This window comes from Manis pentadactyla, chromosome 8 (assembly GCF_030020395.1).
Source record: "Manis pentadactyla isolate mManPen7 chromosome 8, mManPen7.hap1, whole genome shotgun sequence".
NCBI classification, from domain to species: Eukaryota; Metazoa; Chordata; class Mammalia; order Pholidota; family Manidae; genus Manis; species Manis pentadactyla.
Window position 1 is genome coordinate 98,663,502 of NC_080026.1, and position 27,127 is coordinate 98,690,628.

General features: G+C 40.8%; 1 protein-coding gene across 1 annotated transcript in view; it reads left to right on the forward strand.

The window, feature by feature from the left end:
* LRMDA (leucine rich melanocyte differentiation associated) overlaps positions 1 to 22,647 on the forward strand; it is a 1,052,350-nt gene extending 1,029,703 nt beyond the window's left edge. Inside the window, exon 7 of the mRNA XM_036928616.2 lies at positions 17,286 to 22,647. Coding sequence (XP_036784511.1) covers positions 17,286 to 17,365 — 80 coding nt within the window. The 3' untranslated portion in view covers positions 17,366 to 22,647. The remainder of the gene's footprint in view (positions 1 to 17,285) is intronic.
* The last annotated feature ends 4,480 nt before the right edge of the window (positions 22,648 to 27,127 follow it).

The window sequence follows — 27,127 nt, forward strand, 5'->3', positions numbered from 1 at the left end:
AACATTTTACAATAACACTATTATAGCAGAGTTTATCACAGTTATTTTTATTTGACAAGCCATCTCCCTTTCTGGCCTGTTAGTTTCTCAAATGAAAGAGCCTCTTCCTTTCTTCCCTTTTCTTCTTCGTTTTGTGTGTCTTTGTGCCTGCCTGGCATACCGTGTTTCCCTACTTACCTGTTTTGCCTGAAATTCGAGATTTTTTGTCATTAGAGATTTATTCAGTTCTTTTTAATTTGTCTTGTCACAGTCCTTTTTAATGTGTGTGCTTTTAAAAATAAAATACTATTTCACTGTCAACTCTTAACATCCTAACATGAACAAGCTGATCAGAGAACTAGTTGTTTTTTAAAAAAGGTTTGAAAAGGCAAGTGTCTTAAGGAGGACAATTATATTTTGGGTCTTGATTCAAAACCCCCAAAAAGGTAAGAGGGCATATGAAGGTCATAGATAGCCTAGGAGGGAAGGAGACGAACCAAGGAAAGGGAGAGAGGGACCTGGGAAGGGAAAGGGCTGTATCATTGTGTCACCTGTGTGAGCAATGCACAGCAATAGAAAATCTGCTTATTGTTATTGATAATAACAGGGATTGTTGTCAGCAGACCAGAACTAGCCCTCAAGGAGATTTTCTCCAGAACCAAGAGACGGAGGCCCAGAGAAACTGAACACGTTGCACAGGAAAGCTATCACAGACATGAAGCCAGAAGTGGATCTTTGGACTCTGTCATGCTCCCCAGAGCTGATCTGATCTTCCCGGAGCTTCCTAAAGGACACTTCTGAAATCAAGCTGCAATTCCCCCTGCCCTGGGGATGGGAAGAGGGTGTGGACCTTCTCTCCTTTTAGAGCTCTTGGAAGTTGGATTCTAATCTCAGGACTAAAATGTGCATCTCTGAGTCTCCTGACCTCCTTCAGTCAAGTCAGCTGTATTTGTGGAGGAGCATTGTTCAGCCTCAGAGCACTGTTTAAATTTAAAATCAATAAAGAAAAGTGAGACAGTAAGAGGCACAGAATGATTAAGTGCTGTCTGGATGAAGAGGTTTATCCTCTGCCGCATTTCTGTTGAACTCCTTGGAAATAAGAGGATGGAGCAAAGTAAAAACAGATTAAAATCATGTCAGATACCAAACTGCAGTAAGGCAATGGCATCTTTGGTAGGGAACAGAGAACTGGGTGACTTGGAGATCTGATGTGGCATAATGATGTCAGCATAGTCACATCATACACACACCATGTGTACACATATACACCAGATGTACACAGACAAAAGGGATACACACAATGTGTATAACACAGTTTACAATGAAATACACAGAGCTCACATGTAATAGGGCATATACAAGCACCTAACATGACACACAGAACACAACACACCTTTATGCAGGCGCACACACACACACACACACACACACACACACACACACACACATACACACACACAAATTTGCTTTTGACTGTTAGTATAAAGATGTAATCCTTCTGCCAACTTCTCCTATGTTTTTATTTCTATGAAAAAAATAGCAATAGAGAGGAGAAACATCTCTTCATCAGAAAATTCAGTGAAAAAAGTTCCCAAGACATTGTCATGTATTACTGGTTATTTTTGGTGGTTAAGAGAATTATTTGAAAACAAAGAAGCCTTTCACAAAGCCTCTAAAATACAAAAGATTTAATAACATTTACATCTGTGTATCAGCCATGTCGGTAATGCAAGTCATGAATAACACATAAACCAGAGCATGGAAAGAAGAGAAGTGCTCACACATCATTTAAAATCCAACCCACCCCATCGTCAGTGGAATAAAATACACAGCAGGAGCAGTTCCAGTTGATACACACATAATACAGTCATTGAAAGTGAAAACATATTAATTATGTTCCTTAAGGTTAGAAGAGAGATGGCAGGATTTACTAACCTGTTCAACTTGTGTGTTGAAATTCTGTACCAAAAAGTACAACATGAGTTGCTTCCTTATTTTTCTTCAGAAATTACGGAGTGAGCACTTCTGTGGGTTTGTCTTGTTTTACTGCTCATTTAATTCTGCATGTGGGGCTCAGTCTTGCCTCCTTGCTGTGCTGAAAATGGGGGAAAGTTGGCTTGAGAAGATGGATGCTTGTTACAAGTGAGTAACTTGAAAAAAAAAGAGTTCATTTTGTGGAGCAGCGATATTTCAAAATAATAATACCTGCACAACTCCAGGTGGCATCTGTGGAAATCCACACTTCTGGGAGAATAGCTATGCATTACCAAGACCTCAGCTTGTGTAGCAGCATGTTTGATAAAGAAACATAGGGAAGTCCTTCCTTATTCTGATTCGGATAACTCTGAGGCTCAAATTTGGGGCTGCACTTTCTAGACCAGTTCATCTGGCTCCCACGAATTTCCAGGATCTCGTAGGCTTTCCCTGCACTCTGAAAGGTCCTCAGACGCTCCATAGGGAAGCCTCTGGTGCATTATGAGGGACGAGTGGAAGGAGGTGATGTTTGTGTCGGCATTCGCATTTGATAGTTGTTCGTATTTAAGTGTTGTTTTTTACTCTCAAGTATTCAGGATATTCAAATAATGTTGATCTTTGATAGGCACTTTTTTGTTAGCTGTTTTTTGCTGTGATCGTTGTTTGTTTAACCAACCTTTCCTCTTCTGGTCATTGTTTCCCCTTCAGTTTCTTGTTGGTACCAGACTCTTGCATGTGCATCCACAATAGTTTAAAATGAGCTCTGTACATGTCTGGGAACCCCTTCCTCCTCTTCTACTGTGTGTATCTCATTTCAGTATGAAATTTCAAGCACTTCACAGTCCTCACTTCAGCGAAAGGTTAATAGTTGTCTCTTTTTTATGTACTGTAAATGCTCAATTCCTGAGGACAGTGTTTCAGGGCAAGTGGAATGTAATTGCTAAATAATATAGTCATTCACATTTTAAATGAGTAATACCTCCATTGTTTCCAATGCTTCTATGTGCGTGTGTGTATGTGCGTGTGTTTATATGCACATGTGCAGGCAGGCATGGATGAGACCTCCACTGGGGGAAGCCATGCCACCCCATGGGAGTTTGCACATTTACGCATTTGGGTTTTAAATGTTGTGCCATATCCTGGGCCTCTTAGGCGCTGCAGATTATGTATAATAGATGACCTGCATTTACAGAGATGTGTGCTATACAGATGTAAATGTTATTATAGCCTTTATATTTTATGTTCTTGTTGAAAGATCATTTTGTCTTTGAATAATATGGCCGTTCAATTTTTTTTTAGGGGTGGGGGTTATCTTTAAAAGAGAATGTGAAATGGATATTGCCCATCATATATTTCTTAAAAGTAATTTGGAATTTTAGGGTCTGGGATTGGGGCTGACTGATACACTGCCATGATGAGATATAACCCCTGGAAAATAACAGCACCAGCACATGCCTGCATCTGTCCAACCTCATAATTCACTTTCACATTGGATTATGGATGTCTGCGTTCAGTGAGTCTATCTTCCCTTTAGGTATTATTTCAGCCCTTTGAGATAATAAGGAAAGTTTAATTGCGTTGTTAATTGATTTTTTGCACAACATTATTACCTTGATTGATTGCAGAGTTGATGAAAATGTTAGACACAGGCAGCGTGGAGTATCAGCCCAGCGAGGAGTGGGAGCCTTGTGGAGAGTAGATAACCTTGATGTTAAGAGCTATATCCTTCAGATATGTCTTCCCTTGACATATTGATGGCCCTTGAAAAGGGAAAAGCTGATTGTATGCAGAATGCAATCATTAAACCCACTTCAGCTCGCTGTTGATTAATTTGTTTTTTCCTGAAGGATCTAGTTATAGGGAAGGCCTCACTTAGACCAACAGCAGCCATTTTCGAGGCTCCGGCCTGCACTTAACCCTCTGCGTGAAGAGGAAGAAGGGGGCCGGCGTGGCTGGGACCAGGGGACTGGCTCGGTCTATGCAGTGTGAACATGATGCTCACGGACTTCCTCACCCTTAGTGACACTCTTAAATTCCTCGACCATAGGGATTTTTTTCCCCAAAATACCAATTCTTTCAAAGTTCCAAGGCCAGGGAGCCCCTCACTGAGATCTGGAGTGGGATAAAGTGGAGACTCCCGGAAGCCCAGGAAGGTTTATTGGGTCCCGTGGTTTCAGGGTGAAACATGATGCCACCCAGGAGTTTTATTGTACTCCCAACTATAATGAAGGCAAGCCTTGCATAAACTTGCTCTCATGACTGGAGAATCTGGTTCTCTTTGGGGTTGTGCATGGGTGTGTTTGTGAGTGGGTGAGAATTTGTATGTAGAGGGATAAGAAGGGATTTCTGGGGACGGTTATATTTTCAATTACTCCTCTCCCTCGTCCTATATAACTCTTTCCGAGAAACATCTACTGATAGCTGCCATGGCTACTCCAGCCCAGAGCCGTCCACGTGGTACTGAGACTCAGGCTGACTGAGCAGGCGCTTGACTGATCCATTGGACTGCTGCCCCGTGTCCCTCTCCTAAACCCACGCCCTTTCATCCATAGCTCCCTGACCTGGACAGAGACGCAGAGGGCCAGCCTTCTGGAACAAGGAGCTGGCTAGGCCAGCTACTAAAGAACGACTTGTCATGAATGTGCAGTAAGTCTAGAGAGCCTCATCTTCGAGGGAGAACAGATGGCTCCTCTCTCCCTTCTTCCTGCCCAAGCTTCTACACTTATTACTCACGGAGCATTCTTACTTTTTTTGTCCTCTACTTCCCTTTGTGGCTTCCTCAATGTTCATTTAACCCACATTTTAATTGTATAGCACTGTTGGAGGCCTATCAAGAATTACATCATCTCCCTGGAGTCCTGAGCACCCCCAGGAGAGGTTGTGTAGGTTTTGGGAAGAGACAGTTCACGAATCTCCCAGAGCCACAGAAGACCCTAGATGGAATTCAAGCTATGGCCCAAAGCACAGTTTCTCCTCTGTGGGCCCCGTCACCCCTCATTCTGAGTCTCCTCTGCTGAACTAATGACTGGTACCCAGGGAATCTAATATCTACAGAGTCTTGGCCCTCAATTACCTAAATGGCTTATAATGAGATTTTGGCCAAGTAGCAGGTAGCAGGTTATTACTTCCTGCTCAGCGTGTGCAATGTCTACTCTGTTAATTTGTGTTGCTGAGTGTGGCTCACAACTGGGCATCAAACTGTCAGAGCCAGATGTATTCTATTAGGTGCAAGGCTCACATTGGCCCATGGGCAATTTTTTTCAACATGGAGGCATGTTAACTCAACACAGGGTGAATCCTGATAAATTCAAGCCAGCCAGAAATGAAGGGGGTAATATTCAGGCCATCAGTGTAGTATGTTCCAGAGACAGATAACACCTGGTACCACTCACTGTCAGCAACATCTCTAGGATGGTCTTCCATTGATAGGCAAAAAAAGTATACCCCTCTTAATATTGCTGGAGAGACTATGGTGCCTTCATTAAGTTTTAATGAGCCTGACCCTAATGAAGGCCCTTATAATATATATGCTCTTCTGTTTATTTTGTCTTTATCTTGGGCAAAAAAACATGTGTGCAAGAGGTTCATATTGCTTTTACAAACTGCTTTCTGCTATTAATTCTTACTTAACCAATAGTTTCTTTCATTAGCATTAGCATATTTATGTGCTTATTTTTTTCAAAGCAGGTTAGAGAATGGAGAGTTGAAGATCAGAAAATAATGAAAATATTTTGGCAATTGGCAGTGAGATTTGCTAGTGCCTGAGAATTATGCTCTGCTTTCTACAACAACATACTTTTGGTTATTTTTTTGTAAGGCAAACTTCTCTCAGTTAGATCATACATCAGTGGATTCCTTTTGTTTTCCTTTTGGAGAAAACAATTTAGAGTGTCCAGGAATTAGGAAAGATTATAGTAATATCAGTACAGGAAAACTTTGGATTCTAATGAAGGGCAGATGGAGGTGGACTAATGGGCCCAAGAAGGAAGGTCTTTTCCCCAAACCTTGCAGAGTTTGATTTATGACAAACTCAGTTATTACTGGATCTGCTTAATTTTATTTGAAAGGTTCTTTTTTTGCAGCCTGAAGAATTAAAATAAGAAGCAACTTGTCTTTATCTTCAATGACTCTCTTGAGAAATTTTAGCCTGAAGAACCAGACAGAACTGTGGCTGCTTTCCCCCCTTTTGATGTGAGCTTTCTAATAGGAACAGATCTGAAACTCAAAAGCAAATTTCTGCTTGAGAGCAAAGCCAAAATTCCCATTCAGACTCTGCAGGAGGACCCCCACTGCTCAGATTTGTTCACATAAGATTCTGTCATTTTAGAGGGAGGCTAAAGACTTTCTGGGTAATTTTTTCTGCAAGTTATTTTTTCTTATACTTCATAAATTATGGTTTTCAGGTTCACTTCCATTCTACTTATTCAAAGAATTCTTTTCTTCTTTTCTTCTATTAATATGATCTGCACATAACTTAAATGAACTTTCATGTTTTTTTGTTTTATATTAAAGAGCTGGAGCAAACTTTTATTATTACTGTTTTTTATCTTAGGTACCATTTGTTTTCAGACTGCTCTTAGGAAGACAGTAAAACTTCCATTTGCTATAAAACTCAGTATACTAGGACCCTTAGTCAACAAGACTTTTTCTCTCTGAATTTGAGTGGTCTAGATTTTATAAGAATAAAAGCTAATGGCAAGGATTTTATTTTTTAAAAAGGAGGCCCTTTTAGGTTGTCCTAGAAGAATGTTTTTTGAAGTGTGGTCCCCTAACCAACAGCATCACTGTCACATGGGAACTAGCAAAAATGCAAATTCTTGGCCCTGGCTCCGACCCACTAAATCAGAAACTCGGGGCATGGGGCTCAGCAATATGTGTTTTAACAAGCCTTGCAGGTGATTCTGGTACATAGACAAGTTGTATCCTGAGATCCTTTCATTTATTCTATAATAAGAAACAATCTGCCGAGTACTTCGGTGTCCTAGGCCTCAAGAAGCATGGAGGAAAGCTGTCATCTCTGCACTTTTGAAGCTTATAGAAAAAGGAGATCCTAAGACTTTGAGGAATGACCAATGAGAAGTCTTCCCACCCCAGTTAAACTTCCAAACTGTATCATCCTCACTATACATACTCAGAGAAATACTCAGTGTCCTCATAAGAAAATGAAATTTACTTTGGTTGTACACAGTGTTTCATGTAAGAGGCAAAACTCAAAAAGGTTTCTAGTTAACTGGGAGTTAATGAGATAATCAAATTAATTAACTGGAACCCAACATTCCCCTAGTGGCTAGTCGATCACATGACTGCTATATTAGGAAAGAAAGTGCAAGAGAAGAAAACGTGTGAAAGCCATTTCATAACTTGCTTTGCCGAGGAGTCTCTCAGCCGAAATGGAGAGCACTCCTGGGCCCAGCTCTGCTCTTGCATAGTCCAGTAACTCGTTTCTGTTTACTCCCTTTTCTGATTGAATCCACTCATTTATTTTAGTTCTAGAGAGTTCTAACTTAAAATGCCACTCCCTAAACTGTCATACTTCTTTTGCTGTTTAAACACATAATGATATGCTTGAAATCCCTGGAAACTCACAAGTACCTCTTTTCTCCTAAAGGGAGCTGGCCACTTGTTGTTCAGGACACGAAAATAATCACTGGTGCACGTGCCAGAGACCAGTGATAGAGACTAATGATGATGAGACAGGAGCTGGGATTGTTCTTTTATTTTTATTTGAGTAGCTTCTGCCCCTATTTTCTGATTAATCTGGGCCAGATACTCCAAGAGGGAGGACAGTGGCTGTATAGGCGTGGGCAGGGAGGTGACTTGGAGGTAGCTGTCATTTGTGTGGATGGAGCAATACAACGAGTATACTTATTGATACCATTTTTATTTTTGTTTCACATTTTTTCCTTTTTTTTCTCTGTCAAATGATCATCAATAACTCAATGCCATTGGGTGGTATATTTCCTTTTGGATTTGCCCAATAAAACTATCTTTTTCTAAGAAATGCAGGAAACTAGTTTTAGGATAACTAGTATCTCGTGTTAGCTTACATGCTTCTTTATTACATTTATGCAGGTGATATGCAAACATCCCCAGCCCCTGAGCCTAGAAGATTAGTTAGAAAATCAGTCCCTGAAATCAAGGCCAGAGGAATCCAAAAGGCAGATGTCTGATAGTCCCAGTCCCAGAATGCCTTCGGCACCGGTTGAGCAAACATGACATATTGATCATTATGGAACCTATAATTGGTGACCAGAAAGCACACTGTGGCTATAATGGCCCTCCCTAAATAGTTGCCATCATTTACTTATTTATTGAAAAAAAAAGAGAGCTGTTTTTCCTAAATTCATGCTGCCCTCTAGTGGCAATGCTCCTGACTTCAGATGGAAGGTGGGAAAGATCAATGTGGAGATAATGGTAGGAATGGTGAAGGTCGTGAAGGGATTAACTTTTCCTCTCTTTCTTTTCTCTCTCTTGTCTGTAAGTTTTCTGAGTTCCCCAGTCAAACCAGAGAAAGGAAAATGAAGCCATACGACTTGATCGCTGTCCATTTTGACTGACAGCCTGGTTTATGTGACATCCATCAGTGAGCCACACTGAAGGGAACTTCATGAATCTTAACTGATTTGCATCCCATCTTGGCACACACTTTGGAATCCAGTCATATCCATTAAACCCCATTTCGAATGCAAAGAGGGGGAAGAGGGGAATACACTCACACCAAGCTAGCCTTGAAGATTCAAGTTTCTTCTGGTGGAAAAGTCCGTAGAGTCAGCCTACGGCAGGTATAGGTGATCCGTGATGTTCTCCTGTCCTAGAGGCAGTGTCTTACAATCTGGAAATGTCTGGACTAGAAAAGTAGAGTTGTATGGGTATCTGATCCCGTACTGTGATCTTGGGGAAGCCACCTTGAACCTCATTTGCCTCCTCTATAAAATTAAGGAATTAACCTAAAATGAAGATCTTTTAATTTGGCCCCAGCACAGTTAAAGAAATACTTTTAATAAGAAAGTTTCCTGTTCTGTGTTTAAACATAGCAGGAAGTGCAGCAAAATTACATCAAGTATCCTTACAGGAGTGTATAAATGAACCATTGTTCAGCAAGTTAGAATGAAACTGTTCCTGGCTTCATTTTTAACTGGCAAAAGAATATAACCTAAGCAGAAAACCAAAATTTGCATTGCTAGGAAGATCGAGGACTCTTGTTTTTGTTTTTGTTTTTTTATTTTTCACAAGAGAGGGCATGTTGTAGGAGCAAGGAAGCATTTACTCGGGCAAATGATCTCGGGTGTGTATATGTTTCTATTTGAAATAGAGCATGTGTAGAGGTATGAGCCAGTCATATTAATGATGTTCAAAACAGGGAGGAAGGGAGCCTGCTTTCAGACCGGGTTTCTTCCATCAGTCTCTGCCTACCTATACACTAACCCCAGGACAAAAATATGTAAAAAGCATTGACATCTGGGGGAAAGCATGTTGACTGTTTCCTTTCCAGGATTCACATGATAGAAACAGCCGCTGCCAGATAATTTTGAAATCTGTCAGCCTAATATTTCCTCCATGTGGAGAGGACTTTGAAGGGCCACGTCAGGTCTAGGTAAGGCCACAGCATCTGCAACTCGAGTGTGGGGTCTGGGGCATTAAGGTGGGCCAGTGGAGCTGGTTACTAATAATCCACTCACAGGTGCCATTACTTCTCAGACTTGGACCAGCTTTTACATTTCCCACTAACACGTTGTGTGAGGGGAAAACCGGCCCTGCATTTTTTACCCTCTATTCCCTTGCCTACCTCCTCCTCTTCTAAAATGACAGTCCACACTTCAGCTGCCCTGAGAGCCCAGAGTGCACCTCCCACAGGCTCTGATTTGTCACACGGGAACTTGTCTGCCTGCTCACTGGACTTGTTATGTAGCCACCCCGGCTGGGAGGCTGGCTTCTCAGCCTGCTTTCCCATCACCTTCAGGACAGATTTTGCCAAGATCCTTTCCCTGCTGACCAGTTTCCTTGCCCTGCTTTTCCTTCCACATAAACACCCGGGTGAGACTTGACAAGGTCCAGCATTTGTCTAACGAGGCTGGATAATCTGTTCTCTCTCGGTGGAAAGTTTAACTTCCCAACAGGCCTCATGGAAGAGAACTGACCACTGGGGCCACAGGCCCTCTTCTCAAAGGCATAGGTTGCCTGGCATTTATACCAACTGTATTTCAGGGTATGGATGCATTGTAACTCTTATTAGGTGGTACATACCATGTGTTTTTGACTGGTGCTTGGTAGGACTTAGCACGTCAGAATCCTACAATTTGGATCCTATCTTGAATCCAGAGTATTTATCTTTGTCCTGCACACTCTTTGTGCTAAGAAATGAATAAAAACTATCATTTACTTTAATTTAGAATAAACATTGCTAGTAGAAATCGCTCAAAATAAAACTGACAGCAACTTGAGCTTCACAAAATGCAATTTATTATGGACAAAAAGCTGACCAAAGATTTATATCTTGTTGGTATATTGAAAACTGCACAAATTCATGGGGAGGAATTAGCCTTGGCAGAAATAATGAAAATAAAATAAAAGTAAAATGGACTAAAACCACACAAAATAAAGTATGTTGACTAAACTTTAACAGAGGACACAAGTCTTCCTATCACAATTTAGATCTGCAAAATTTTACTCAAGGAAATGTGATTCTGTAAATATAAATCACTTAAAGTGATTTAGAAGATATAATTGGCAAAATTTGATATTTGGCAAAAACTGATGGAGGAATTTAACCTTCATGTAAAAATTACATGGAAAGGAATTGATCCCCATTGAAAATAAATTCAATAAAATAGAAACGAAAATGTTAAAGATAGAATGTGGTTCAACTCTGCATTTAAGAACTAAGGAATCAAACTGGCTAAATGGAGTTTGCTCTGAATAATTAATGCTTTCTCAAAGAAAAATTACCAGGCTAGTTTACATATTCATGTTCATAAGCTTACAGCCAGCAGCATATCCTTGGGGTCAAAGTGGTAGAAATCAAATGTCCGCCATTGCAAAATACCAGGGTCAACATAGCAGGGCCACAGCACCCACATGGGGTTATTTCATATAATAAGAGTTAAAGAATGTGCTCATTTGAGAGACTAGGAAATGTCCCTTGGATAGCAATGTTTGAGGTGCTCACTGCAGTATTTAGCAAAGACCTCGTACCCCCATCCATGTTGAACATAGCAGGAACCTTTACAGACATTTTTGGGATAAGCCAGGATTACAGGACCGTGGCATCCCATTCCAACCCAAGGTGCAGATTCTAAACTGAGATACTTACCTGAAATTACACTCAACTAATTTAGGAAGGAAGTCTCCCTTTCTTCTTTCTTCTCTGCCTTCTCTACCCTTCCCTGGGTCAGGATGAGAGCCTTTCTCTGTTTGACTCCCAACCTGAGGTTTCTCAAATGGACCTGCAGATGAAGGGGAAAATATGTCTGGCATGGAGGATGGCCACAAAAGCTGCTCCCGAGCAACCCCTTCCCTTAAGACCTTTCATAATATCTCTTCTTTTCATTTTACCTTAGCTTTAGGTAGCTGACATGAAGGAGGATGTTGAGCTAGGAGCCTGTAAATCTGCAGGCTCGGCTAAATCCTGTGTGATACCCACTGCAGAGCTGATAGCACTTCACACTGGCTGACCTCTGTGTATTGCTCTAGCCACTTCTCAAGACATAAAACATGAGCATTTATTCCTTTCCAGTTCCCAGTTTACTCACAGCCCGCAAGTAACAAAGACTGAGGAATGTGCTTTCTGGGGAATGTCCTTTCCCACGTATGATGTTTACAGCTCTTAAGGCTGGATGATAACGTTCAGCTCACTTCTGTCTTTCCAACCAGACACTACGATTGGTTTGTTTTCATGGGAGAAGTATTTAGCATAAAAACAACACTGTGTTTAGGAATTAAAGCTCTTGCCTTCTGTTACTTTGTCCTCTTTTTAAATAAGGCAAATATTTAGTCTGTATATAGTTTTAAAGCATTTCAAATGTTGGTAGTCTTAACAGAGGTTAAAGTTATGAGTACTGAATAATTGAAATGCCTGACTTTGTGGATTCTGTTCAATTTGTGTATAGATAATAATTTTAATGGTGTTAATTTATTCAACAAATATTTATTGAACACCACTCCTGTACTCAGTACTGTTTTAGGCATTGGGTATTAGCAATTACAGAGAAAGAAGTATTGTAGAGTTGACATGGTAATAGGTATGTTATAGTGTTATATGGAAGCATGCTTCTAGAACCTTCCACAATGGGCCAGAATGACTTGCCAGTTCACAGTGACTTTTTCCTGTCTGTCACTGGACCCACCACAACTTCACAACACTGTGTTCTCTTCTCTCAGAGGCCATGCAGAGACTAGTTCCTTCCTTTACTCATGAGGATTAGAGGACAGGAGTTCTATGAGGGGCTCTCTGTCTCTTGCCTGTTTTGTAGAGCTAATCCAAGTTCCTAGTGATTACAAACAGATCAAAGTCTGTCAGTACACAGCTACATTCAAAAATATCTGTGATAATAGCATTTAAAATACTTACCAAAACTAACATAAATAATGTTAATAAAACTGATACTTTGCTTTCTCTGTTTTGCAAATACAAATTTGTGGCTCCAACCTGTACTCCATCATAAACGAGTTTTGTATTTGTGTATGTCAACATTATTATTCCTTCACAAATAAAATATAAATGGCAGACCACTTACACTGATATTTAGCCTTGAGTTCTGTTGAATATGGAGTTAATGAGACTGAAGCTTATGTCAAAACTAGTGGGATGTAGGCTGTTAGTTGTTAGCACTTCCCAGCTCTGAGTAGGACACACAGGTTGTAGAAAAGTTAGTGGGAATCTTTCCTCAGGGACTTTGAGGCACCCGTTACGGGAATATGGGCTGGCTTGGTCCGCATCAAGTTTTTGGTTAACTGACCATCGGATTTGCCTTCTCCATCAGGTAATATTGGACTTGGCATCCTTATTTTCATAAAGGAAACATTTGAAAATATTAAATTGTCTATTTCAGAACTAAAATGAACTTCTAAAATTATCTGGCCCCTTGCCTTCATTTTACAAGTGGGGAAACCAGCCCAGTGTGGGAGAGTGACATGTACATGGCCACATAACCATTAGGAGCAGGGCTGGATTTCAAAACAGCCCCTCTCCCATCTTCCCTTACTAAATAGATGGCAGGAAGGTGATGGGTGGTGGGAGGCCATCCAGTGTATGAGGGAGTCCGGGGGCGTTTGCTGGACTCGGCCTGAGCGGGCAAGGACTTCCTTCTCAGGATACTCAGGGTTTTCCCTGGCCAAGTCTGGTACTGCCCCTGCCCTCGCAGCCTTGCAGTCAAGAAAAGAGGCTGATTCCCACCCACCCCCAGGCAGCCCCAAGGTCATAACTTAACCTGCATAATTAGAGCATCCATTTCAGAGGGGGGGAACATTTAAAAGATAAAGAATCTCTTTAACACAGATTCTTCCCAATACATTTTTTTCATTATTATAGTTTTAAGAGCTTATAGTGCTGGAAGAGCTGGCTACTTAAGAAAAATTAGGAGTCTCATTTGGCAGGAGAAGATTCCTCCAGGGACAGCGCACTGTCATTTTTCAGGGCCCCGGAAAAGAAACCCCTGCACAGACAGCTACACGTTGGCCTGATGCATGGCAAGCCTGCTCCACTTATTATGGCTGAAGCCAGATATTTTAATTAAAAACACTACATATGCCATTAAACGTGTTGTTCCCCCTCTAGTCCCAAGACATTATAGTTCGAGGAGATACAAACAAGTGAATGCATTGCAGATGTACACTGAAACCACCGCCTACTGAGTCACCAACCAGCGGGTTCCCAAATTCCAGCCTCAGAGTGCCTCCCCGTCAAAATGTTCTCTGCAAGCAAACTGTTCGCTCTGTAATTTTCACAGTGTATGGCAGTTGCCTTGATGGGAGGAAGGAGGGCCATAGGGAGACAAGGAAGAGAAAAACATGTCGCCATCTCGCTTAATTTATGACCAGATCCCATTATTTTACAAACATCCATCATGATAAATTAAGCCCGATGGCCATACATGGGACTGTAGGGTTTTTTTTTTTCATTGCTCGTTAATGTTATTTATTTTTTGAACATTAAAGTCCTATTTGGAGGATAATCACTTCCCAACTGTGAGCTTGGGTACAAGTCTCAACAAAGGCAACACTTGCTTAATTTAAGGAATTCTAGGTAGTTCGAGTTCCAAAATTTCAGCCAGTTTTCACCATCACTAGCCAGACCACCTTTCTCCCTCCCCACCCCTAGAAGAGCAGCAGCAGCTGGATTTCATTTGCGGCTGCCAGGCTGTCCCTGCCCCTTACTAGAGCAGCCCGCAGACTGAGTGCCTTCCCTCTAAGGGTTTTATCCAAGGTGACAGCTCCTCACACGTTGGCACCCGGCTCACCTCAAGCAGCCGCCTTAGCAGGGGGGAGAGCGCGCTCCTCCTGCAAAGTGCAAACTTAGATGGGCCGAGCCTCTTCCTGGGCCCCGCGACCCCAGTGTGCAGCCAGAGCAGGGCTGCCAGGAGCTTCACAACAGCGGCGGATTTTGTAGTGATGTCTGGGGAGAAATGTTCTGCCGGAGCAGGCAGAGAAGACCCCAAGTGATAGGGAGTGATGTCAGCTTTTGTTAGGGCAGCAGACAGTGTTAGAATTTCCTTGGCATAATATGGCACCGCTATCTCTGTCAGCATCTCTGTTTTCTGTCACCGCACACAATCCTGGGTCTGTCTCTAGCCCTGACAGCGTCTTTTCAGATCAGGTTCTTGCCAGCACAGAGACTAGCTCTGCTCCCTACCACACAGCCCCTTTGTTTGAAGTCTGCCCTTTGTCATCAGTGCACTTGATGTCTATTTACATCTGACGGCGAGCACACTATCTTGTTTTCCCGTCAAGAGATCATTGACAATATTAATACCTCATGTCCTGGCCTCATTCTCCAAGCTCTGACACCTCGCCACAGTCTCCTGCATTCATCAAACAGTCCTCTCTCACCAGGATGTCTATAAACATTCTTGCTTCCAGGCCCAAAGGAATAGGGCAGGTCTTAAAAAGGACTTTTATCAGCGCCGACCAGAAAGAAGGCCTGGAAATGTGGCTCGGAACACTTCACCTCCCTCCACTTTACAGCCCACGTTCCAGGAATTTGCAGTCTGTTTCCAGGATGGCATTTGCCATCCGAGTTGCACCCAGGCGAGATCTGGACTTGAAGTTTACCATAGAGAGAGAGAGAGTAGAGAGAGAAATCCACTCCCTGAATGCTCTGGTGAGTTTACAGGAGAGAGTGCATCCACTGGCCTGGTGGTGTGCATGTGCCTGTGTGTATATGTACGTGTGTGTGTATATGTGCATGTGTGTTTCTGCCCTTCATTCTTTCACTCAAGAGGAAGACTGTATTCTTTGTAATACCTGACAGCCCTATCCATTTCTTTTAGTAAAAATTCATGCTTTCCTGGTGCTGTAGAAAGAAATGAACATCCCTCAGCCTCATCCTTCCAGATTCTTGAGGGTTCTTTGAATCAATTATGTTTAAGGAAGCCCTTTGTGGATTTTCAGAAACACTGAGACACTCCTACCCAAGCTTGTAGGGGATGCTGTTCCTGGGATGCAGCCTGACCAGCGGCCCCACAGACAGTTCCCAGCATTGGGGACAGTGTTGGTATCACCACAGGTGATAGATAATTCAGCACAATAAAGGGAGCAGTTCAGTGCCAACAGCCAGAAGAATACTGTAAGGCTCAAAGAAAGGTCTCAGGGAGGTTTCATCCAAGCTCAATGTTTCCAGGCAGCAGACAAATACTGAAAAGCAGAAAGTGGGGATTAGGGGCCAAGGAGAAAGCATGGCCAAGGGGAAAGAGTGGCCCACAGGAACCTGGTTCCTGGGAATGTGGCAGGAAATAGGAGTAAAGAGAGTAAGCCCAAGACCAGTTCTGAAGCCATGGGATAATGTCATCCTTTTCCTATTGCCAACTCTGAGATTCTGTGACCCCAGCAATCCCAACTTTGCCCCAAGCCATCCAAACCAGGAAGCATCTGCCGTGTCCTTAAAAGTCTCTAAGAGTTACTTTTAATCTTTATTTAAGGTTTATAGTTCTGTAGTGGAGAAATACCTCTTGTACAATCATGAAAATATTTACTGCTTAGAACTTCTGATGTGAAGAAGCTGGATAAGTTCAAGTGGTGAGTTATCCCAAATGAACAATAGATGCTGATTGTTGGTTTCATACTATTAACAGACAGAAAAAAAATCATTCATATTAGCAGCTATTTTTACAGGCAGTTTTGTGGTTCATGAATTAATATTTTATGGACATTTCTTTTTTTCTGGTTATGCACACTTCAGGGACTCGAGTGCTATAAGTAGTAAGACAACTCTGGGAAACTGAATTGTAAGTTAGTTTTTCAAAAATTAGAAGAAAATAAGATGGCAGAAAGAAAATTATTGTTACGAATGTTTTTTTGAAAAACTGATTTTTCCTTAATAATCCTACTAAGCTTCCATAAGAACTAGAGCAGGTGATTTCGTATGGATTCTGATAATAAATATTGAGTTAATTGAAAGGTTTGACCCCAGTCAAGGGGTATTTTTCATACTTAAGTCCTCCTATAATCCTGAATGAGGAAAAGCTGTGTATGGAGTCACAGAATTATTTAAAATAAAACTGAGATGAAAATAAAATGCCTTCCGACCTGAGACTATAGTGCAGGGTGCCTGTAAGAAGCCATTTAATGTCAAAGGCTCTTCTTACTTTTCATGTGGCCTTTGGTCCACACCACCGCTCTTCCTTAATCATTCCCTTTGCGCTTGATGCCTCCTGGGATTTACAACATTCTCTCTGCAAGTTAACAATATTGATTCACAATAAAGGACTTGAAAATAGTCACATTCTATTTGTGACTAGGAAGGTTGTTTTACATCTTTTGCTTAGGCTTGGCCCATCTTTAAACTCTTAGTTTCCCAATTTCAGAAACTCACCTAAACACCTAGAAAAAGGGAGAGAATTATGCTAGATTTTGAGGAGTACTTGGCAAACTAGAAGAGCCCTTAAAAGATGAAAGAGAAATCACATAGAAAACATGTTATTCTGGAAAACCTATGCTCTGGGGTCATTTTATTCAAATGTCAACTCTGAAGATAAAGCAGAGTTCTTCCCTTCTGGAGCTTAATCCATTGGCGGTCTCACTGGATCTGTGGTCACGATGCATCTCTACTTTGCAGCGCCCATGTTTCCTTGCTGTCCTGCTTGGGCCACCTGTAACCACGTGTTTTTTTTTCTTTGTAGGTGTCCTGGGGAAGTGTCGCTATGTTTACTACGGGAAAAACTCGGAAGGCAATAGGTTTATCCGAGATGACCAGCTCTGAAGGCAAGTCCTCTATGCCTTAGCCCATGTCATGAGAATGAAAGATAAAGGGAAAGCAAAAACAAAGGAAAAGCTAAAGAAGCAAGCAAAGGCCCGCATTGCATCTCTGTGGGGAGGCTATGACTTCAGCACTTGGTACCTTCTGCTGACTTTGCCAGGCCTGTCAGATCATCCTTCTGCCTTAGACTGAGTGGTCACATAGAGCTTGACATGATTGCCCTTAAGCAGGTCTCATCCACCAGGGTGACAGACAGTGGCAGCAAAGCACCAGGGCTGACAGGACAAACACCATGATAGATTGCCTGGCCCCTCCACTGCTCACAGGGGAGCAGAGGTCACACCTGGGCCTCCCTGAGCATGCTCAGTGGCTGTTTTGTGAAGTGAGAGGCTCTGTCTTCCGCTTGCCTATTGAGTAGAGATGCCTCTGATAGCTTTGTGCTGTGGGTTTATTTTTAGTGAAATAGTCACAGTTTAGAGGAAGGCCACTCTCCCTTACTCACCTTAAATCTTAATCTCTTATAGTCTATGTAGCCCCCATTCTGCACCATCCTTTATCACAGGCCAAAGAGAACAGGGTGGTAAGTTCTCAGCCAGGTCATACATTCACAGACAGCTTCATGTTACAGTTCCTGTACTGGAGTAAAGGGCTTCCGCTGAGTCCCTGCCTACAAGGGCACGGGCTTCACCTTGTTTTGTTCATTTCTAAATCCACTTCTTAGGCAGTGCTCGGCATCTTGTCCCAGCACCAGGGTCTGGTTGCATCAAGGACTCTGATTTATTCATTTACTTGTTTGTTTAATTTTCTTAAATCATATCCATTCCCAGCTGTATCTATGGCCATATTTGTGTTTGGAGCTGGCACGCCCCTTTGGGTGCTATTTAAAGGTGGTGAGGTAATGGAAGGTAGAGTGGTGGGCCAGAAAGTCACAAGCAAAAGTGAAGACTGTAGAGGACACCCACCAGAACAGTTTCTAATGGAAGGAACAAATACTTTGAATTTGGTATCTTTCTCGGGATCTTTCTCAGAAATGAGATCCAGAGCTTGTGAGATGATCTTTCTGTGTCACTGGCTGGATTCCAGCGCTAATAGTACCAGGAAAATAAGCATGTTCGTACTAGTTGGGTGGTCGTAATTTCATTTCATATACTGGGATACTAGGAAAATCACTCTTGAAGGGATGTGAAAGGCTGGCTGCCCTTGACACAATAGTGTTTACTGCTGCTGCTTCTAATTAGACCAGGTGTTCATTGACCTTGATCTCCCAGTGTTAGGTCAGTGTGAGGACAGCAAAACCTGAAAGAGAATCCTCCAGGTTATAAATACCATATGACTAGATAATCACTACTGTAAAAGTCTTTGGGAGCTCAGAATCCCTGAGATATCCGAGAAGAACCTTTCTCAGTTCTAGGCCATTCTGACAGCCTCTGGCCTGCTGGGTCCACCCAGTGCTTGAATGACTTGCATTGAGGCTGGCAGGAATCCCTCTTAATAGATTATGCAGTCTTCAGTAATCTGATATTGAAACAAATTTAGATTAAAATCCTCAAGACCATTAAAAATTAGAAGATATTGAATGTTTGCCAGCATCTCTCAAATCCATTAATAATCAGAACCGAGTGCCTTTCTCTATTTGATCTACAAAACAGCATTGGGATAATGCTTTAAACTAGCTGTATTAGGTCCCACCCTGGTTCTTTGTTTAGAAGCACCAACACATGTTTTGTCCATGGCATATTATGGGCAGCCAGATTACTGTGCAAGGGCAGCTAGACTAGTCCAATGTCACATCCAATCTAGCAGCACATATATCCTTGTCTTTATAAAAGGCTTTAACCCTGCCTCAAACAATAAAAAAGCACTTGTGAACCGACCACAGAATTTTTCCATCTTTATTTTTCTTACTTGTTTACTTTTCTTAATGTCAGAACCATTTGTATCATGTGCAGGAATGTCTCCCTCAATGTGAGCTTTGGAGGCAAAAAATATTTGTGGAGTGAGTTACTGACCACATTGTTTCCTTCTCTCTGGGTTGTTTATTTTCAACCAAAATGGTGTAATAACTTTAATTAAGATTAGCTTTAATTATGATTTACATAAAGGTCATCACTGTGGTATATTCATCTTAGTGGTAGAATTATAGCGACTTCTGTTTCTCTTAAAAAAGGATAATGTTAATGAATTAATGTTGGGTTGTTTACAGTTCCACTGTTTGTTAAGCAAGATTTGCTATGCTAGAGCTAGACTTTGGTCTGAATTGGTACAAGAGGAAGCAAAGTTGCGTGCCTATCTTAAATCAGTTGGAATTTCCCAAACCTTGTTTTTCAAAGTAGAGAATTAGAAGGTAATAAATTCAATGAAAGCTCGGACATATTTCATACCCCCTGTCTCTCTTTCATCTTTCTGCCTTTTACCCTATCCCAGTGAGCTTTTTCTTTGGGGATCATAGTGCCTAACATCCCTGTGCTGTCTTTCCCTGGACAGTGATCTGACTTGGGAGTTCACTGCAGTAGAAGGCCGTCCTGAAGTCCTCTGTTCCCTCTGCAAAGTCAGGGCAGACTGTCTCTTTCCTAAGTAACATAATTTTATAGAACAATTTGTTCCTTGGGGGATAATGTTTTAGATTGTGGGGAATCCTATTAAAAGTACAACTATTACAATCATTTGGTTTTACTTTTACCAGCCTTGCTCATAAACCCTCCATCTGTTTTGTTGCTTTAAATAGAGGCACATTATAAGAGATTTCACTCAATCGGGCTGCACGTCTGAGTGTTGTGCATTTTCATACATTCACATATACACTAAGGAATAAAAGAAAGCAAAGCACAGATTCTGCATGAAAGGGTTTTTCGTTTGCGGGGAGGGTGTCTGTGTCTGTGTGTGTGTCTGTGTTTTCCAGCAGTTGCACATTTTCAGAGGAAAATGTCTTTCGTGCTGCTTCTAAGAAAGAACCTGGCTGTCTTTCTCTTCTTTGTTAATATGCAGATCAAAAACAATCCACACAGCTCTTTTCATCGAAACACTAACAGTGTTCAGTGGCTGCTACTCACAAGAGCGGCCTAAGTCAGATCTGTAGCACTGCCTAATGCCCAAGGTGGACAACACATAGCCCATTGAGGCTCCTCCCTGGTGTCCATCCATTGCAGCTGACCCAATGTGACATTCACCATCTGCTTCTCCCAGTTCTGTTTCCAAGGAGAAACCTTTTGCCAAACTTTACTTGATTTACTTGATTCTTCTCTCTAACCTGTCTAAATACTGTGTAGTAAACTACAGTGACTAGTACCTGGAAAGGGAAAGGAGAACAGAGAAACATAAAGCATGTTGGTTATTTGTTTGCATCACAGAACATCAGCCCCGGGTAAAGTACTGTGTGTTACTTCTAATGCATCAGCAAAAGCTTAAGGGATTTGAAGAACACTCAAAGACACAGCCACCTGTCTGAAAATATTGTCTAAATACAAGTTTACCTGAAATTTTCCAACATCAGGAGTTCTCCTTTGGGTAATTATAATCCCAATGTTAATTTATCATGTTGTAGATGGGACAGGTTATATTCTTCATACATATTAACATATTAGCAAATGATCATTTTCCCAGAGTAGCATGGAATGTGGCCTGGAGAACATACAAACTAGGACAAGAGTGTTTTGCTAAGAAAGAAAAGAGAAAATTCTATGTATGGTAAGTGTCTGGGGGCATGTTGCTGAAGTGGGAATGATTTAAATGGTAATAAATGGAATTATGCCAAGGGAGAGCATGAAGCAGAGCTAGAAGCAGAACTAAAGTGTGGATTCTTAGTAGACAGGGGCAATAGGGAGCTGAGGGGATAATGAGGAAGGGAGGGACAAGACAGGTTTTTGCCAATTAGAAAGGTTGCTAATGTTCGGCACTAAGGTGGTGGTTAACTATATTTCTCTCAAAATGGAATATTCTTTGATAAGTGGGGAGTGCTACCAGCTAGTAATGTTTTACAAGTTTCTCTGCCCAAGATGATGAAACAGTGAGGAAAGATGGATTACAAAGCCCTGTGGGGTCATATGTGTGATGGCTACTTATAGGCAAAGATGACTATCACTTGTGCTTAATATCAACAAAAACCAGCACCCTAAAGTAAGTTCCCTAGCTGCTGGACTGGCTGAAAGATAGGGGGAAAACTTGTTGTCTGGGGAATTAGATCAAAGAGAGAAAAGGTTTTATGTTCATGTCAAGCCTTCTCATGTTCACTAAGTTCAGAGGTATGTGGGTGCCTTGACAAGATGACACAAAAGCAAAGATATTTAAGGAAAATGACAGAGGCCTTTATGTGGGACCAAAGATGCTGGCAGTGGGACTCGGCCATCCCTGAGTGCAGGCGGTAAATGATGACTCATAGGAGGAGTGACTAACAACTAAGTTCAACTGAATAACCTGAATGAACATGTAGAATATTCTAGAAATAATGTTTATATTTTGTCACATTGAGTAAACAACTCTTCCTTCTTCATATTGGAATAATTCTTTCCATCTTGGAAATAGGAATGAATTTGAAAGGTATAACTTCCTTCAGACACTAACTTTTCTATTTGACTATTTGTGATGAGAGTGACAACAGTGCCTTCGTGGTGGGCTTACCCACAATATGTACACTATTCAAGTTATGGAGTCGTGAAATAGGTAAAAACATTAATATACATTATCCATTCACAGAATTTGTGTTTATTAGATAATAGTTTAAATAATAATACAGGCGTACCTCTTTTTATTGTGATTCACTCTATTGTGCTTCACAGATGCTTATTGCATTTATTCCAAATCGAAGGTTTGTGGCCACCCTGCATCGAGCAAGTCTGTTGGTACCATTTTTCCAACAGCATTTGCTCACTTCATGTCCCTGTATCACATTTTGATAATTCTTGTAATACTTCAAACTTTTTCATTATTACTATTATATTTGTTATTGTGATGTATGATCAGCAGTTACAACTCCCTGAAGGCTCAGATATTAGCAAAAAAATATTTTTTAATTAAGGTATGTACATTGTTATTTTAGACATAATGCTATTGCATACTTTTAGACTACAATATAGTATGAACTTAACTTTTACATGCACTGGGAAACCAAAATATTCCTTTGACTCACTTTACTGCATTATTCACTTTATTGCATTATTCGCTTTATTGCTGTGGTTTGGAACCCAACCCACAATATCTCTGAGGTATGTCTGTATTCACCTGTTCCATTCTAACCCTAAAGCCAGCAAACCCATATTCTATGTCTGATGCTCTGTTAAGCTAGACCAGCATGTTTTTTAGGTAATTGCTCAGAAACCCCGCTTTTTCTTCTTACTTTCCAACTTGTCTCATCTGTTCTTAACTCTCTGATCCTATATTCCTTGCTGTATATCTGACTTTAGTGTCACTTCTGATTTTGGCCATTCATTCTCATTTAGTTTTACTAATCCTTCAGGCATTGCTCCTGGTTTGACTCTTCTGCCTTGGGCCCTGACACTTCCAGGCAGACCTTTACTTTCCTCAAACCTTTGATGTCCCTAGTTGCCTTGGGTAAGAAATTCCATTTCAGAATACTGTAACCACACCCTGGTTAGGTCATAACCCTTGGGGAAGGTTGCGGGTGAATTTGGACATCACTTTTTTTTTTTTTTTTGAGAAACACAGGGGACACTTTCCTTTATTGAACATTACATATATAATCAAATAAAATCAAAAGAAATATTACAGTACAGAAAAGGAAGAACATAATGGCTAATGCTTTTAACTACATAAATATATTTTTTGAAAAACAAGTGTATCCCTACATATTGACCTGTCACAGTAATTAATATAAAACATCACTATTTATGTTTTTGCACCTTGTGGAAGATTTTCAGTGGCTTTATGAAAATTTTTCTTCTTTTTTTTTTTTGAGAGGGCATCTCTCATATTTATTGATCAAATGGTTGTTAACAACAATAAAATTCTGTATAGGGGACTCAATGCTCAATGCACAATCATTAATCCACCCCAAGCCTAATTCTCATCAGTCTCCAATCTTCTGAAGCATAACGAACAAGTTCTTACATGGTGAACAAATTCTTACATGGTGAACAGTACAAGGGCAGTCATCACAAAAACTTTCAGTTTTGATCACGCATTATGAACTATAAACAATCAGGTCAAATATGAATATTCGTTTGATTTGTATACTTGATTTATATGTGAATCCCACATTTCTTCCTTATTATTATTATTATTATTATTATTTTAATAAAATGCTGAAGTGGTAGGTAGATGCAAGATAAAGGTAGAAAACATAGTTTAGTGCTGTAAGAGGGCAAATGTAGATGATCAGGTGTGTGCCTGTAGACTAAGTATTAATCCGAGCTAAACAAGGGCAATAAAACATCCACGGATGCAGAAGATTTCTCTCAAAATAGGGGGGGTGAGGTTCTAAGCCTCACCTCTGTTGATCCCCAATTTCTCACCTGATGGCCCCCCTGCAACTGTGCCTGTCTTAGGTTGTTCCTCCCTTGAGGAATCTTACCCGTCTCTGGCTAACCAGTCATCTTCCAGGGCCATACAGGGAAATGTTAAGTTGGTAAGTGAGAGAGAAGCAATATTGTTTGAAAAGATTAGCTTTTTACTTCTTTGCAGATTTATGCCCTGTGGCTTCTATGCCCAGCATTTGTCTTGAGGTATCTTTACCACTTGGAAGAATTATGATACTCGGTAAATTCAATATGAGGCATGAATTCTATTTAAGGATTGTAATTAGGAAGGAAGAAGAGAAGCTATAGGAGTAGCAGACAGAAGAAAACATGGGAAGATTGATTATTTCTTTGACATATCTTCTTGTAGAGTAACTTCAGCATGTATAGGTTTTAAACTACTAATTAAATTGCGCACACACATTAACATAATAGGAATACAGTTATGTAACCAAAGCAGGTCTATAATTACCAGCCATCTCCAGTGAAACCAAGAAAGCCAGTTAGTCACCCTAGGCATTTGTGAAAATTTATCTATGATATGATGGATATTGTCCAACTGAACTTGAACAGTCTGAGAGAAATCAGACAAGTTAAAACAACCCATTCCTGGGAACTTTTCACATCCCATATGTTCTTTTAACAGTAGATAGTCTGTAGTTGTAAGATTTTGGAGCGCTACAACTTGCACTTCTCCTAATTCTTGGTTGAGTTCCAAGAGTATAGATCCAGTCAAATTTGTTGTTTTACTGTATGCACAGGCCAGCTTAGATATCTCCTTCTTCATTCCCATGGCAAGTCCAGGAACCGGTGGGATGAATGCAGCTACAACTGTAGCAGCACCTGGATCTTTGTTGAGGTTTTTTGATGATCATCTTCTGGCATGAGTCTTCCCGAGAGTGCTGATGTTGGAAGTTCTTCTTCATATCGTATCTTAGTTCATTTTCTGGGTAGCCAAATTAGGCTTTGATCCTCTGTATAAACACAAACAGACCCTTTGCCCACACTTTGATATGCCCTTTATACCATTGTGTAGAACTCATTGGAGGTCACCACACAGGAACTGCTTTTTTTTTTTTTTTAAGAGAAATGAATATTATCAGAAAAATGTACCTCCATAGCCAATCATCTGACACCCTTTAAGTGATCAAAATTAAGGATATTTAAAGCATGCATTAATGGGTGATTTACAGTTAGTTTTATCCTATCAGGGAGTAATAATCCCCCTTTTCTTTCTTTCTTTTTTTTTTTGTTATCATTAATCTACCCTTACATGAAGAATATTATGTTTACAAGGCTCTCCCCTATACCAGGTCCCCCCTATAAACCCCTTTACAGTCACTGTCCATCAGCATAGCAAAATGTTGTAGAATCACTACTTGTCTTCTCTGTGTTGTACAGCCCTCCCCTTTCTCCCACCCCCCCATTATGCATGCTAATCTTAATACCCCCCTTCTTCTTCCCCCCCCTTATCTCTCCCTACCCCCCCATCCTCCCCAGTTCCTTTCCCTTTGGTACCTGTTAGTCCATTCTTGGGTTCTGTGATTCCGCTGCTGTCTTGTTCCTTCAGTTTTTCCTTTGTTCTTATACTCCACAGATGAGTGAAATCATTTTGTATTTCTCTCTTTCTCCACTTGGCTTCTTTCACTGAGCATAATACCCTCCAGCTCCATCCATGTTGCTGCAAATGGTAGGATTTGCCCCCTTCTTATGGCTGAGTAATATTCCATTGTGTATATGTACCACATCTTCTTTATCCATTCATCTATTAATGGACATTTAGGTTGCTTCCAATTCTTGGCTATTGTAAATAGTGCTGCAATAAACATAGGGGTGCATCTGTCTTTTCCAAACTTGATTGCTGCGTTCTTAAGGTAAATTCCTAGGAGTGGAATTCCTGGGTCAAATGGTAAGTCTGTTTTGAGCATTTTGAGGAACCTCCATACTGCTTTCCACAATGGTTGAACTAATTTACATTCCCACCAGCAGTGTAGGAGGGTTCCCCTTTCTCCACAACCTCGCCAACATTTGTTGTTGTTTGTCTTTTGGATGGCAGCCATCCTTACTGGTGTGAGGTGATACCTCATTGTAGTTTTAATTTGCATTTCTCTGATAATTAGCGATGTGGAGCATCTTTTCATGTGTCTGTTTGCCATCTGTATTTCTGTTTTGGAGAACTGTCTGTTCAGTTCCTCTGCCCATTTTTTAATTGGGTTATTTGTTTTTTGTTTGTTGAGGCTTGTGAGCTCTTTATATATTTTGAATGTCAAGCCTTTATCGGATCGGTCATTTACAAATATATTCTCCCATACTGTAGGGTTCCTTTTTGTTCTATTGATGGTGTCTTTTGCTGTACAGAAGCTTTTCAGCTTAATATAGTCCCACTTATTCATTTTTGCTGTTGTTTTCCTAGCCCGGGGAGATATGTTCAAGAAGAGGTCACTCATGTTTATGTCTAAGAGGTTTGTGCCTATGTTTTCTTCCAAGAGTTTAATGGTTTCGTGACTTACATTCAGGTCTTTGATCCATTTTGAGTTTACTTTTGTATATGGGGTTAGACAATGGTCCAGTTTCATTCTCCTACATGTAGCTGTCCATTTTTGCCAGCACCATCTGTTGAAGAGACTGTCATTTCGCCATTGTATGTCCATGGCTCCTTTATCAAATATTAATTGACCATATATGTCTGGGTTAATGTCTGGATTCTCTAGTCTGTTCCATTGGTCTGTGGCTCTGCTCTTGTGCCAGTACCAAATTGTCTTGATTACTATGGCTTTATAGTAGAGCTTGAAGTTGGGGTGTGAGATCCCCCCTACTTTATTCTTCTTTCTCAGGATTGCTTTGGCTATTTGGGGTTTTTGGTGTTTCCTTATGAATTTTTGAATTATTTGTTCCAGTTCATTGAAGACTGTTGCTAGTAGTTTCATAGGGATTGCATCAAATCTGTATATTGCTTTGGGCAGAATGGCCATTTTGACGATATTAATTCTTCCTAGCCAGGAGCATGGGATGAGTTTCCATCTGTTAGTGTCCCCTTTAATTTCTCTTAAGAGTGACTTGTAGTTTTCAGAGTATAAGTCTTTCACTTCCTTGGTTAGGTTTATTCCTAGGTATTTTATTTTTTTTGATGCAATTGTGAATGGAGTTGTTTTCCTGATTTCTCTTTCTGTTGGTTCATTGTTAGTGTATAGGAAAGCCACAGATTTCTGTGTGTTGATTTTGTATCCTGCAACTTTGCTGTATTCCGATATCAGTTCTAGTAGTTTTGGGGTGGAGTCTTTAGGGTTTTTTATGTATA